The 14140-nt window shown below is 44.6% G+C and overlaps 1 protein-coding gene across 1 annotated transcript in view; it reads left to right on the top strand.

Moving 5' to 3' along the window:
* The window catches only part of bop1 (BOP1 ribosomal biogenesis factor), a 200650-nt gene that overhangs the window by 157084 nt on the left and 29426 nt on the right, over positions 1-14140 (top strand). Inside the window, exons 8-10 of the mRNA XM_068015856.1 lie at positions 1863-2024; positions 2756-2836; positions 7132-7201. Coding sequence (XP_067871957.1) covers positions 1863-2024; positions 2756-2836; positions 7132-7201 — 313 coding nt within the window. The remainder of the gene's footprint in view (positions 1-1862; positions 2025-2755; positions 2837-7131; positions 7202-14140) is intronic.

Here is a 14140-nt window from a genome sequence, read left to right as displayed (position 1 = left end):
GTGCCAGGCAATGACCATCACCAACAAGAGAGAATCTAACTATCTCCCCTTGACATTCAATGGCATTACCATTGCTAAATCTCCCACTATCATCATCCTAGGGGCTACCATTGACCAGAAACTGAACTGGAGTAGCCATATAAATACTGTGGCTACAAGAGCAGGTCAGAGGCTAGGAGTAACTCACCTCCTGACTCCCCAAAGCCTGTCCACAATCTACAAGGCACAAGTCAGGAGTGTGATGGAATACTCTCCACTTGCCTGGATGGGTGCAGCTCCAACAACACTCAAGAAGCTCAACACCATCCAGGACAAAGCAGCCCGCTTGATTGGTACCCCATCTACAAACATTCACTCCCTCCACCACCGATGCACAGTGGCAGCAGTGTGTACCATCTACAAGATGCACTGCAGCAATGCACCAAGGCTCCTTAGACGGCACCTTCCAAACCTGCGATTTCTACCAACTGGAAGGACAAGGGCATCAGATACATGGGAACACCACCACCTGCAAGTTCCCCTCCAAGTCACGCACCATCCTGACTTGGAACTATATCGCCATTCCTTCGCTGGGTCAAAATCCTGGAACTCCCTTCCTAACAGCACTGTGGGTGTACCTACCCCACATGGACTGCAGCGGTTCAAGAAGGTAGCTCACCATCACCTTCTCAAGGGCAATTAGGGATGAGCAATAAATGCTGGCCTAGCCAGCGACACCCACATCCCATGAATGAATAAAAAAAAAACAAATCACCAGATTTGTCATTCAGTTCACATCCTGTGATAATAAGTTTGGAACTCTGGGTTGCTAGTCTAGTTCTTTCAACATTGCTGTGATAAGAGGCTTGTAGGTTCTTTGGAAGGATGCATTAGATGGGCTGAATGGTCTCTTTGCTTCTTGTGACTGCTGGAACAGGGGTCTTGCAAGTCTTTTGTCATTGTGAACTTTATAGGTGTGTATCCTGGAGACATGGAATGTAGAGAGTATAGGGGAGACCACCTGAAGTCTTGGAACTGTTCGGTCCCATGTATCTCAAGCTACTGATGCAACAGATCTTGTTTTGATTGAGGATATGTTCACCAATGAGGCAACAGGAGTTACCGAATCTCTAGATTCACAAAATGCAACAGGACCATGCAGCAAGCAAGAAATAGCAGCAGAGATTAAGTTCCCAGGGTTATATTGCTGTATGTGGTCCTGCAGCTGCAGGTTAGATGTGTAGTGGTGATCTGCCCAAGGGCAGGTCCCCTGCTTATTTATCCACCCTTCATGGTCCTGCATTTTGCTCTTCAGTCGTTTGTAAAAGCCTCCCATTTTTTAACTTCCTCGAGAAGTTTGGTGGGGTGGGGGTGGGGAAGAAGTACATGAGGCAGTTTCCTGTTACTTTCCTCGTGAGCTTTAAATGAAGCACATGTCCTGTTCCCGAAGGATCCTCCGCCTGTAAGCAACCGTCGTCCCACAAGGTTCTAGTTGCTCCGCCATCATCACTGATAATTCCCTGGTTCTGCCTTAGGCCATGAGTGTGGGTCCCTTACCTTGGCCTGGCGAGACTCACAAAAGGGCAATTTAAAGCAAGTTAGATATCCCTTATCTAGAAGGTCGTGGAAGAAATGTGCCTGTCTGAGGTTGAGGAACCCTTGATGATCGAGTCATTCCTTCTCGCTTGTTCCTCCAAACACCATTACTGTCCTCTGCATGTCTGGATGTGATTTAGTGATGAATTTGTTGGGTCTTATTGGCATCGAGCTGCACTAATCAGACGTGTGTAGTGACCCAGAAACAGGAATGTACACGCTTCACTTCACTGACTCCCTTCCTTATTCCACCTGGCCTAATGTAGCTTGATGTTTGTCTTTTGCAGAAACTGGCCTGGGAGCAGCAGGAGCCCGAGGAACGAAAGCTGAACTTCCTCCCACAGAAATTCACATCTTTGCGTGCTGTGCCTGCATTTTCACGTTTCATCCACGAGCGCTTTGAACGGTGCCTCGATCTGTATCTCTGTCCACGACAAAGGAAGATGAGGGTAGGTTCACTCTCATTTTGTTCTGGGGCCCTGAGGTGGCAGAGAGAAATTCAGCTTGCACTGTTCTGATACTTGTTTTCAGGATCAGTCATTTGTTTTCAAAGACTTGCATTTATGTATGGTTCTTTATCTCCAAAATATCCCAAAACATTTCTTACACAATGAATTACTTTTGAAGTATAGTCATTGTTGTTATTTAGCAAGCACAGCAAGCTTCCCACAACAGCAGTTGGGTAAATAGCTGGTTAATCTGTATTTGGTGGTTGTTAAGGAATGTTGGCCAGGGCACCAGGGAAAACTCCCAGCTCCACTTGAAATATTGACATGGGATGTTTTTATGCCAACCAGAGGGGGCAGCCAAGACCGGAGTTTAACTTCTCATCCAAAAGCCGGCAACTCCAACAGTGCAGGCCTCCCTCGGTACTGACCTCCCCACCCCCCGCATCACCCAACAGTGCGGTATTCCCTCAGTACTAACCACTCCCCCCCACATCACCCGACAGTGTGGCGCACTCTCAGCACTGACCCTCAGACAGTGCAATGCTCCCTCAGTACTGACCCCCACCCCAACAGTGCAGTGCCCCCTCGGTACTGTCATAACATCTCTTGATGCAGAATGTTTTTTGCATGAGGATCATTAATTTTTTTTGTGTGTTGCTTGACCAAGAATTTCTCTGCTGCGTCTTCTGCTCACTGCCGCACTTGTTAATTTACTTTGTTCTTTTCTCTAGGTGAATGTGGACCCAGAAGATCTGATACCAAAGCTTCCCAAACCAAAGGATCTCCAGCCATTTCCAACCACTCAAGCACTGGTGAGTACCATCCCAATGGAGTCCGCTGTCTTTTCTAATTCCACTTCTCCACAGTCACAACATATATTTAAATGTTTATCCAGTTAACAATAAGGTCAGTCATATACTCTACTCTTTATCCCAGAATAAAATACGCAAACCAGATTTCTTTAATACGCAACAAAATTATCAGTTTATTATCAAACAAGACTTATCCAGTAAAGAAGCAAAGCATTCACGCACAGATTGAAATATGAAAGTTCCCTTTTTAAATACCCAACGTATATTTGTGCGCACGCACACACACACACACACACGCGTTAAAGAAAAATAAAACATTTCTGCAGAGGTCTTTTACCAAAAAAGACGGGGAAAAAATACCTTGGTCAAATACTTGTTAATTCTTGAAGAAAAAGGATGAGGTCCCAAAAATAGCATACAGTCTGGTGTCCGAGTACACGTAGACTGGTCACTGGGATTTATTTCTGGAGCAGTTTTTATCAGGCAGATTTGAGAAGTAATCTGGCGGGCCTTCTGGGAGCATCTCGGGAGAAATGCGGTTTTAGCTCTCACGCCCTGGATTTGCAAGGCTTTTTCAAAGAGGTAGAGAAAGAGAAGTGTTTTTTTTTTTAACAGGCTACAAATCCAACTGCTTTCAACAACAGTCCACACCCCAACTGAACCAAAACAATATCTCAAAAGAGAAAGCTCCTGACCGCCATAAATCTTGACGTGTCACTTTTCTGTAAACAGCTTCCCCAAATCACCAAGGTTTCTGTTGTTTATTGAGCTTATGGCATGTGACATCCAGTAAAGGTTTGTTTACAACTGAGTCCTCTGTGACCCTTGTTTTTAAAAAAAACACATCCATGGAATCTATTCAGTTTTCCCAAATAAACCAATAATTCTAAAAGAAAAGTCCTCAAAAAAAAAAAAAAAAAAAATTTTTTTTCAAAAAGAAGCACTTTCATAACAGTCTCCAGCTGTACTGTGCAGGAATGTCCATGATTGGATCAAATGGAAACTTGTTGCTGGCTAATGCATATCTTTCTGAAAGCCTGGATGATAATCGACGTAGAATCATAGAATGGTTACAGCACAAAATGAGGCTATTTGTCCCATTTTGTCTGTGCTGGCTCGCTACAAGAGCAACTCACTTAGCCATAGACACTTGTGTGCTTTTTTTTTTTACATTCTTTCATGAGATGTGGGTGTCGCTGGCAATGCCAGTATTTTTTGCCCATTCCTAGTTGCCCTTCACAACTGAATGGCGTGTTAGGCTATTTCGGAGGGCAGTGAAGAGTCAACCACATTGCTGTGGGTCTGGAGTCACATGTAGGCCAGACTAGGTAAGGACAGCAGATTTCCTTCCCTAAAAGACATTAGGCATAATCTGTATAATCATCATTATACCATCCAAGGAGTCTTGGTTTTACATTTGCTTGAATCTTTGTCTTTACTGCCCATATATGCACCAGAGTAGGAGTGCCTTGGTATATTTTATTATGTTCAAGGTGCTATTTAAATGAGGTGTTGTATTTGCTGTCCCTAGAATCCTTGTTCTTCATTTGAAACTGTGACTCCGTGATGTAGAATTTTGAGCAACTCACCTAAATCCACATTCTTTGAATCCTTCATGATCTTAAATACGTCCATCAAATCCCCAACCCTTCCCCATCCCAATCATCTCTTTCCAGAGACAGTAGTCCCATGGCAGCCAACTTCTCCCCGTTGTTGTCCCTTTTGTCCCAGAACTAATTTGGGAAACCCTCCTTTCCTCTCCCTCCCTCCAGTTTCTGTTGAAGCAGGAATCTCAATGGCGTGACACTCCAGATGTTGTCTAATTGTAGGTAGTCCTCCAGATGTGGTCCCAGCAAGGCAGATAAGAGCTTTAAAATTGCTTCTCTCAATCTGCAAATTTATATCTCTAGCTAGACATCCCATAACTGAATGCAAAAACTGTACTGAGAAAGAGAGACTTGCATTTCTATAGCATCTTTGATGACTTTAGCACATCCCAAAGCTCTTTACAGCCAATGAAGTACTGTTGCAGTGTAGTTGCTGCTGTAATGTAGGAAATGATGGTTTTAGTGGCAAAGAATGTTTTCTTGGTTTGTCACATTCCCACACAGCACATAACCTTTTCCTCTGCCATATTAGATTTTCATCTATTAAATTCCATCTACCCACTGTCGGAGCCTCTCTGGATCCTTCCTTTCGCTTGTGCTAAACATTGATGATTATTTAGATAGATAGAGTGGGTAGCCAGAGACTTTTTCCCAGGGTGGAAAGGGCTATCACCAGGGGGCATAATTTTAAGGTGATTGGAGGAAGGCTTCGGGAAGATGTCAGAGGTAGGTTCTTTACACAGAGAGTGGTGGGTGCGTGGGATGCGCTGCCAGCGGTGGTAGTAGAAGCAGATACCTTAGGGACATTTAAGCGACTCTTGGATAAGTACATGGATGATAGTAGAATGAAGGGTATGTAGGTAGTTTGATCTTAAAGTAGGTTAAAGGTTCGGCACAACATCGTGGGCCGAAGGGCCTGTACTGTTCTATGTTCTATTTGTCAGTTTTCCCAGTTTGGTGTCACTTGTAATTTTAGTCGCTTTGAAGCACAATTCCATCCTCCAAGGTTTTAAAGGACATTGGTGCCAATACCTGTGGCACACCACGAGCAACTGTCTGACAGCTAGTTATCTCCCCTTGCACCACAACTCTCTGCTGTCTTAAAGAAGAGCAATCAGTTTTTCAATCCATCCCTTTGTCATCCCTCCCATGGCTCTGAGCTTTCTGCAGTATTAGCACATGGGACTGTGACCTTGTTAAAAATCCAGTTTGTTTCAACCAGGTGAGAAGGGGTCCAGGGGTTCCCTCTCAGCCTTTGGTTGATTTAACCATAACAGGGTTTAATTTTAGAAACTGTTTTTAGCTCCCACTCAGTGAATCCTTGTTCACTGCTCCAATTGTAAGGCAAAGAAATCAGACAGGTTTCCTTAGATTTAAACAAGAAAGGTAGAAGTTTATTAATCTTAAACTCTAATCCGGTTAACGACCACGAATATGCGACGTGACCACGTTAGCATGCATTGAGATAAAACATACACGTAGATAGAGACAGAAAAAGTAGAAAGGAGTAAAGGGGAAAAGTTTGAGGCAATATTGGAATTATAATTACAGTCCTTTGAGTTCAATGTAGATTCTTTGGTTGCTGCTAAGTCCTGCTGTTTGTTGGGGCTCAGTTCACGCTTCAGCTTGTTTCGATGTCGGAGTCTTTTCTCTCTTGAGGTTTACGTGTCTTATGTGGGTCAATTGGCTTGGGAGAAAGTGAGAGAGACACAGACAGACAGGAGAGAGGCTTCCTTGTTCCAGCTTCAGTTGCAAACTCCCGTCTGTTACTTTCTGTGTGGCACAATTCAAAAAAACCAAGTTGGCCAGCAGGTTAGTCATGTGACTAACTGGCTTAACCGCTCCTGCTTTTGTGGATTCTATCACTTTAGCAGTCCCTGGAATGCGCTTCCTTACACTTTCAATGTCTGGTAATCAAAACACTATTTGGGTTAATTGGCCCAGGGAGTAGTTCTTTGTCTCCACAAGCACTGTCTCTTAGTATGCACATGTCCTCCAGTCAAAGGTCCGATGATCTCGTTAACAAGTCATTTCTTCACTCCAGCAACAGTTTAAAATCAATGTTCTTATGATGAAATTAATATGCCTCATTCTTGGCAGGTGGAGGTCTGCATGATGAGGTGTGCAATAAAAGGAAAAAGAAAGAGCATTCCTGTAGTGCCTGCATAACTTCAGGATGTCCAAAAGCACTTTACAGCCAATGATGTGTTGTCATTGGGAAACAAAGCAGCTGATGAGCGCACAGCAGAATCCCACAAACAGTAACGTGATAATGACCAGATAATGTTTTTTGTAATGATTTTGATTGTGGGCTGAATATTGGTTAGGACCCAGGGAAGAATTTTGCTGCCATAAGATCTATAACTCCCCTTGGAGTGTGCTGCGCTCCCTCGGTACTCCGCTTCTGACTGTACCGTGTCCTCCTCCTGCTGCAGCCAAGAGGATAAAAGTTGAGAACTAAGCATTAATGTCTTTGTTTCCCTTCTCCCCTCCTCTTGATCTTTTTAAGATGCTTCGTCTTTCTAAAAATGGGATCTTTTTTAGCAGTTAAGTTGTTGTAAGTCCCCATCCTGCTTCCCCAGAGGACTGAGATTGACAGTTTTGCTGTTGAAATTGGAATCTTTAAGAGCCAGTTGTCGGACCTACCTGTCCCTGTTTTTCCTTCATCCTCTTTTCTGTGTTTTGCAGGTTTACATTGGGCACACTAACTTGGTGCGGTGCATCAGTGTGTCTCCCACCGGGCAATGGCTGGCCTCAGGTAACAACACATTTCTCTTTGCTCTGCAATACATTTTTTGATGGTCTCGAGTTGTTAGCACTCTTAAAACAACAAGTGAAGGGGGATGTAAATGTGCTAAAAGGGAAGCTGGAACATTTCTGTGGCTGCTGTGCTCTGAGCAGCAGCTTTCCAGCCGCTGAAATCATCCTGCGGGGCACTGAGGTAATCAAGTTATTTCACAACCCTTCGATATCCAAGTTAATGTGTCTGTGTCAAGCTGAGGAATGTACTCGGATTGGAAGAGTGCAAGTCTCTTCCATATAGTCAGAAGATGCAAAAGAAAATGCAACGGCTCACTCACTCTGCAATAATTTTATTTCCCATTAATTCTTCAGTGTAAGCCAAGGGTTTTAAACTCCTCACATTGCCCCCATTTTTGCTGCACGTCTGGGAGAGGCGGGGGAATGTGCGGTTTGCTTCCGATCTACTCCCAGACATATGCCAACAGCTGGCGAGTTGCCTCACTGCCTGACTTGTGCTGATGGCTGAGGTAAGTGAGTGAGAACAGCCTGGGGTTTGCTCCACACCTCCAGGCTGAGGTTGAGGACAGTGAGAGGTGGGGGACTAGGATCAGGGCACAAATGAGCACAAGATGGTGTGATGAGTTGAGAATTCAGTCTGTCTGGTTGAGATCACTTTATACTCATCTTACTTTCAATTCAGATTTATAAATCACAGCACTTTTGAGGTGAAATTTCTCTCAATGAAATGTAATGGAATTAACAACCTGAATGAAATTGCAGATTCTATGTTCCTGCAATTTGAGTAGAGGGCTGTTAATAATGGAGAAAAGCAAGCACCATCCCTTTCTCTTAATGTAAATTATATTTATTTTAGTTCATACTGTATTACATTACATTTACAAATTTAAATTATATTTGCATATGTAAATTGGGATCATTTGACAAACGTGATTATAAAACTAATGGTGAGGAATTCTGCTGCACAGTACTGTTTTGATGAATGATCATTGTGTTACTTTAGACAGCACTTTATATTGGATCACACCAAAGCACTGCATCTATAAATAATTCCTTTGGTGCAATGACTGTTATGTAGACACATTTGTATCGCACCTTTCATGACTTCAACGTCCCAAGGTGCATTACAGCCAATTTACTACTTTTGAAGTGTAGTCACTGTTGAGGAAATGTGGCAGCCAATTTGTACATAGCAAGATCCCACAACAGCAGTGAAATAAATGATCAGATCTATTTTAGTGATATTGCCTGTGGGATAACTGTTGGCCACAAAACTGGGGAGAGCTCCCCTGTTTCTTTGGAAAAGTGCCATGAGATCTTTTACATTAACCTGAGAAGGCAGACGAGACCTCTGTTTAATGTCCAAAAGACAGCACTCCCTCAGTACTGCACTGAAGTATTAGCTGGGATATTGTGCTGAAGTCTGAAGTGGGACTTGAACTTCCAACCTTCTGACTCAGAGGTGACAGTACGACGCATTGAGCCACAGCTCACATGGCAGCCAATTCACATGCAGCCAAGACCCTCGAACAGCAATCATAGAAACGTACAGCACAGAAAGAGGCCATTTGGCCCATTGTGTCCACGCCTATCAACAAGTAGCCACCTAGCCTTATCCCACTTTCCAGCTCTTGGTCTGTAGCCTTGTACGTTACGGCATTTCAAGTGCACATCCAAGTACTTGTTAAATGTTATTCGGGTTTCTGCCTCTACCATCCTTTCAGGCTGTGCATTCACATCCCTACCACCCTCTGGGTGAAAACATTTCCCCTCTAATTCCCTCTAAACCTCCTACCTCTCAGCCTAAAATCTATGGACCCTTGAACCAGAAGGACAAGGGCCTTCCTATCTATTCTTTCTAGACTCCTCATAATTTTATACACTTCAATTAGATCTCCCCTTAGCCTCCTTGTTGCAAAGAAAACAATCCTGATCTATCCAATCATTCCTCATATCAAAAATTCTCCAGTCCAGGCAATATCCTCAAATCTCCTCTGTACCCTCTCTAATGCAGTCACACCTTTGCTATAGTGAGGCGACCAGAACTGTACGCAACACTCCAGCTGTGCCCTAAATAGTGTATTGTGCAGTTTCACCATAACCTTCTAGCTCTTGTATTCTATGCTTTAGCTAATAAAGGCAAGTATCCTGTATGCCGCCTTGACAACCTTATCTACGTGTCCAGCCACCTCTGGGATCTGTGAACCTGCACTCCAAGGCCTCTCTGTTCCTCAAGACTCCACAGTATCCTACCAGTTATTGTATATTCCCTTGCCTTGTTAACCTTCCTCAAATGCTTTACCTCAAACTTTCTCTGGATGAACTCTATTTGCCACTGCTCTACCCACTTGACTACTCCATTGTATCCTCTTGCAGCCTACAGCTTTCTACTTTATTATCAATCACTCGGCCAAATTTTGCATTATCTGCAAACTTTTTAATCATTCCCCCTATATTCAAGTCCACATCATTCATATATGCCACAAAAAGCAAGGGGCCTACGAACATCAGAATTAGGAGCAGGAGTTGGCCACTCAGCCCCTTGAGCCTGCTCCACCATTCAACAAGATCATGGCTGATCTGATTGTAACCTCAACTCCACATTCCTGCCTACCCCCAATAACCTTTCACCCCCTTGCTTCTCCAGAATCTATCTACCTCTGCCTTAAAAATATTCAAAGACTCTGCTTCCACTTCCTTTTGAGGAAGAGAATTCCAAAGACTCATGACCCTCAGAGAAATAATTCCTCCTCATCTCTGTCTTAAATGGGCGACCCCTTATTTTTAAACAGTGGCCCCTAGTTCGAGATTCTTCCACAAGGGGAAACATCCTTTCCGCATCCATCCTGTCGAGACCCCTCAGGATCTTAGATGTTTCAATCAAGTCGCTGCTTATTCTTCTAAACTCCAGTGGATACAAGCCTAGCCTGTCCAGCCTTTCCTCATAAAACAACCCGCCATTCCAGGTATTAGCCTAGTAAACCTTTTCGGACCTGCTTCCAACGTGTTTACATCCTTCCTTAAATATGGAGACCAATACCGTAATGAAAACAGAGAGTGTTGGAAATACTCAGCAAGTCTGGCAGCATCGATGGAGGCAGAAACAGAGTTAATGTTTCAGGTCTGTGACCTTTCATCAGAACTGGCAAAGGTGCCTAATCGAAAGATCAGGTGCTGTTCCTTGAGCTTGCGTTGATGTTCACTGGAACACTGCAGCAGACCAAGGACAGAAACATGGACATGCGAGCAGGGCGGGGGGGGTGTGTTGAAATGGCAAGCAAGCGGAAGCACGGGGTCATGCTTTCAGTCTTTTTTTTAACTCGTTCATCAGATATGGGCATCACTGGCTAAGCCAGCATTTATTGCCCATCCCTAATTGCCCTTGAGAAGGTGGTGGTGAGCTGCCTCTTGAACCGCTGTAGTCCATGTGGGGGTAGGTACACCCACAGTGCTATTAGGGAGTTGCAGGATTTTGACCTAGCGACAGTGAAGGAACGAAAATATAGTTTCAAGTCAGGATGGTGTGGCTTGGAGGGGAACTTGTAGGTGGTGGTGTTCCCATGCATTTGCTGCCCTTGTCCTTCTAGGTGGTAGAGGTGACGGGTTTGGAAGGTGCTGTCGAAGGATCCTTGGTGAGTAACTGCAGTGCATCTTGTAGATGGTACACACTGCTGCCAGTGTGCGTTGGTGGTGGAGGGAGTGAATGTTTGTAGATGGGGTGCCAATCAAGCGGGCTGCTTTGTCCTGGATTGTGTTGAGTCTCTTGAGCGTTGTTGGAGCTGCACCCATCCAGGCAAGTGGAGAGTATTCCATTACACTCCTGACTTGTGCCTTGTAGATGGTGGACAGGCTTTGGGAGTCAGGAGGTGAGTTAACTCGCCACAGGATTCCTAGGATGTTGATAGTGAGGTTTCAGCGATGGTAATGCCATTGAATATCAAGGGGAGATGGGTAGATTCTCTCTTGTTGGAGATGGTCAGTGCCCAGCACTTGTGTGGCGTGAATGTTAATTGCCACTTATCAGTCCAAGCCTGGATATTGTCCAGGTCTTTCTGCATTTCGACATGGACTGCTTTAGTATCTGAGGATTTGCAAATGCTGCTGAACATTGTGCAATTATCAGCAAATAACCCCACTTCTGACCTTATGATTGAAGGAAGGTCATTGATGAAGCAGCTGAAGATACTTGGGCCTAGGACACTATCCTGAGGAACTCCTGCAGTGATGTCCTGGAGCTGAGATGATTGACCTCCAACAACCACAACCATCTTCCTTTGCACTAGATATGACTCCAACCAGTTGAGAGTTTTCCCCCTGATTCCCATTGCCTCCAATTTTGCTAGTTTTGCCATACTCTGTCAAATGCTGCCTTGATGTCGAGGGCTGTCACTCTCACCTCTCCTCTTGAGTTCAGCTCTATTCATGTTTGAACCAAGGCTGTAATGAGGTCAGGAACTGAGTGGCCCTGACGGAACCCAAACTGAGCATCACTGAGCAGGTTATTGCTAAGCAAGTGCTGCTTGTTGTCACTGATGACAACACCTTCCATCACTTTATGGGTCCATTGTGGGTCCATTACAGGCAGAGTCAGGAGAATTTCTAATGGGGAATAGAGGAAGATGCAACAAATCTCCCAGAATTAGAGATCCAAGGGATTAGGGGGAATGAGGAATTGAAGGAAATTAGTATTAATAAGAAGGTTGTCTCATTAGATTAGAACATTACAGCGCAGTACAGGCCCTTCGGCCCTCGATGTTGCGCCGACCTGTGAAACCATCTGACCTACACTATTCCATTTTCATCCATATCTCTATGCAATGACCACTTAAATGCCCTTAAAGTTGGCGAGTCTACTACTGTTGCAGGCAGGGCGTTGCACGCCCCTACTACTGAGTAAAGAAACTACCTCTAACATCTGTCCTATATCTATCACCCCTCAACTTAAAGCTATGTCCCCTCGTGTTTGCCATCACCATCCGAGGAAAAAGACTCTCACTATCCACCCTATCTAACCCTCTGATTATCTTATATGTCTCTATTAGGTCACCTCTCCTCCTCCTTCTCACCAACGAAAGCAACCTCAAGTCCCTCAGCCTTTCCTCGTAAGACCTTCCCTCCATACCAGGCAACATCCTAGTAAATCTCCTCTGCACCCTTTCCAAAGCTTCCACATCCTTCCTATAATGCGGTGACCAGAACTGCACGCAATACTCCAGGTGCGGCCTCACCAGAGTTTTGTACAGCTGCAGCATGACCTCGTGGCTCCGAAACTCGATCCCCCTACTAATAAAAGCTAACACACCATATGCCTTCTTAACAGCCCTATTAACCTGGGTAGCAACTTTCAGGGATTTATGTACCTGGACACCAAGATCTCTCTGTTCATCTGCACTACCAAGAATCTTCCCATTAGCCCAGTACTCTGCATTCCTGTTACTCCTTCCAAAGTGAATCACCTCACACTTTTCCGCATTAAACTCCATTTGCCATCTCTCAGCCCAGCTCTGCAGCCTATCTATGTCCCTCTGTACCCTACAACATCCTTCGGCACTATCCACAACTCCACCGACCTTCGTGTCATCCGCAAATTTACTAACCCACCCTTCTACGCCCTCTTCCAGGTCATTTATAAAAATGACAAACAGCAGTGGCCCCAAAACAGATCCTTGCGGTACACCACTAGTAACTAAACTCCAGGATGAACATTTGCCATCAACCACCACCCTCTGTCTTCTTTCAGCTAGCCAATTTCTGATCCAAAGCTCTAAATCACCTTCAACCCCATACTTCCGTATTTTCTGCAATAGCCTACCGTGGGGAACCTTATCAAACGCCTTACTGAAATCCATATACACCACATCCACTGCTTTACCCTCGTCCACCTGTTTGGTCACCTTCTCGAAAAACTCAATAAGGTTTGTGAGGCACGACCTACCCTTCACAAAACCGTGCTGACTATCGCTAATTAACTTATTCTTTTCAAGATGATTATAAATCCTGTCTCTTATAACCTTTTCCAACATTTTACCCATAACCGAAGTAAGGCTCACAGGTCTATAATTACCAGGGCTGTCTCTACTCCCCTTCTTGAACAAGGGGACAACATTTGCTATCCTCCAGTCTTCCGGCACTATTCCTGTCGACAATGACGACATAAAGATCAAGGACAAAGGCTCTGCAATCTCCTCCCTGGCTTCCCAGAGAATCCTAGGATAAATCCCATCTGGCCCAGGGGACTTATCTATTTTCACACTTTCCAAAATTGCTAACACCTCCTCCTTGTGAACCTCAATCCCATCTAGCCTAGTAGTCTGAATCTCAGTATTCTCCTCGACAACAATTTCTTTCTCTACTGTAAATACTAACGAAAAATATTCATTTAACGCTTCCCCTATCTCCTCTGATTCCACACACAACTTCCCACTACTATCCTTGATTGGCCCTAATCTAACTCTAGTCATTCTTTTATTCCTGATATAACTATAGAAAGCCTTAGGGTTTTCCTTGATCCTATCCGCCAATGACTTCTCGTGTCCTCTCCTTGCTCTTCTTAGCTCTCCCTTTAGATCCTTCCTGGCTAGCTTGTAACTCCCAAGCGCCCTAACTGAGCCTTCACGTCTCATCCTAACATAAGCCGCCTTCTTCCTCTTGACAAGCGCTTCAACTTCTTTAGTAAACCACGGCTCCCTCGCTCGACAACTTCCTCCCTGCCTGACAGGTACATACTTATCAAGGACACGCAGTAGCTGCTCCTTGAATAAGCTCCACATTTCGATTGTGCCCATCCCCTGCAGTTTCCTTCCCCATCCTACGCATCCCAAATCTTGCCTAATCGCATCATAATTTCCTTTCCCCCAGCTATAATTCTTGCCCTGCGGTATATACCTGTCCCTGCCCATCGCTAAGGTAAACCTAACCGAATTGTGATCACTATCAC

Source organism: Heterodontus francisci, chromosome 2, assembly GCF_036365525.1.
Source record: "Heterodontus francisci isolate sHetFra1 chromosome 2, sHetFra1.hap1, whole genome shotgun sequence".
Classification (NCBI taxonomy): Eukaryota; Metazoa; Chordata; class Chondrichthyes; order Heterodontiformes; family Heterodontidae; genus Heterodontus; species Heterodontus francisci.
Note: the sequence above shows the minus strand (reverse complement) of the source record. Positions and strands in the feature narration are given on the sequence as shown.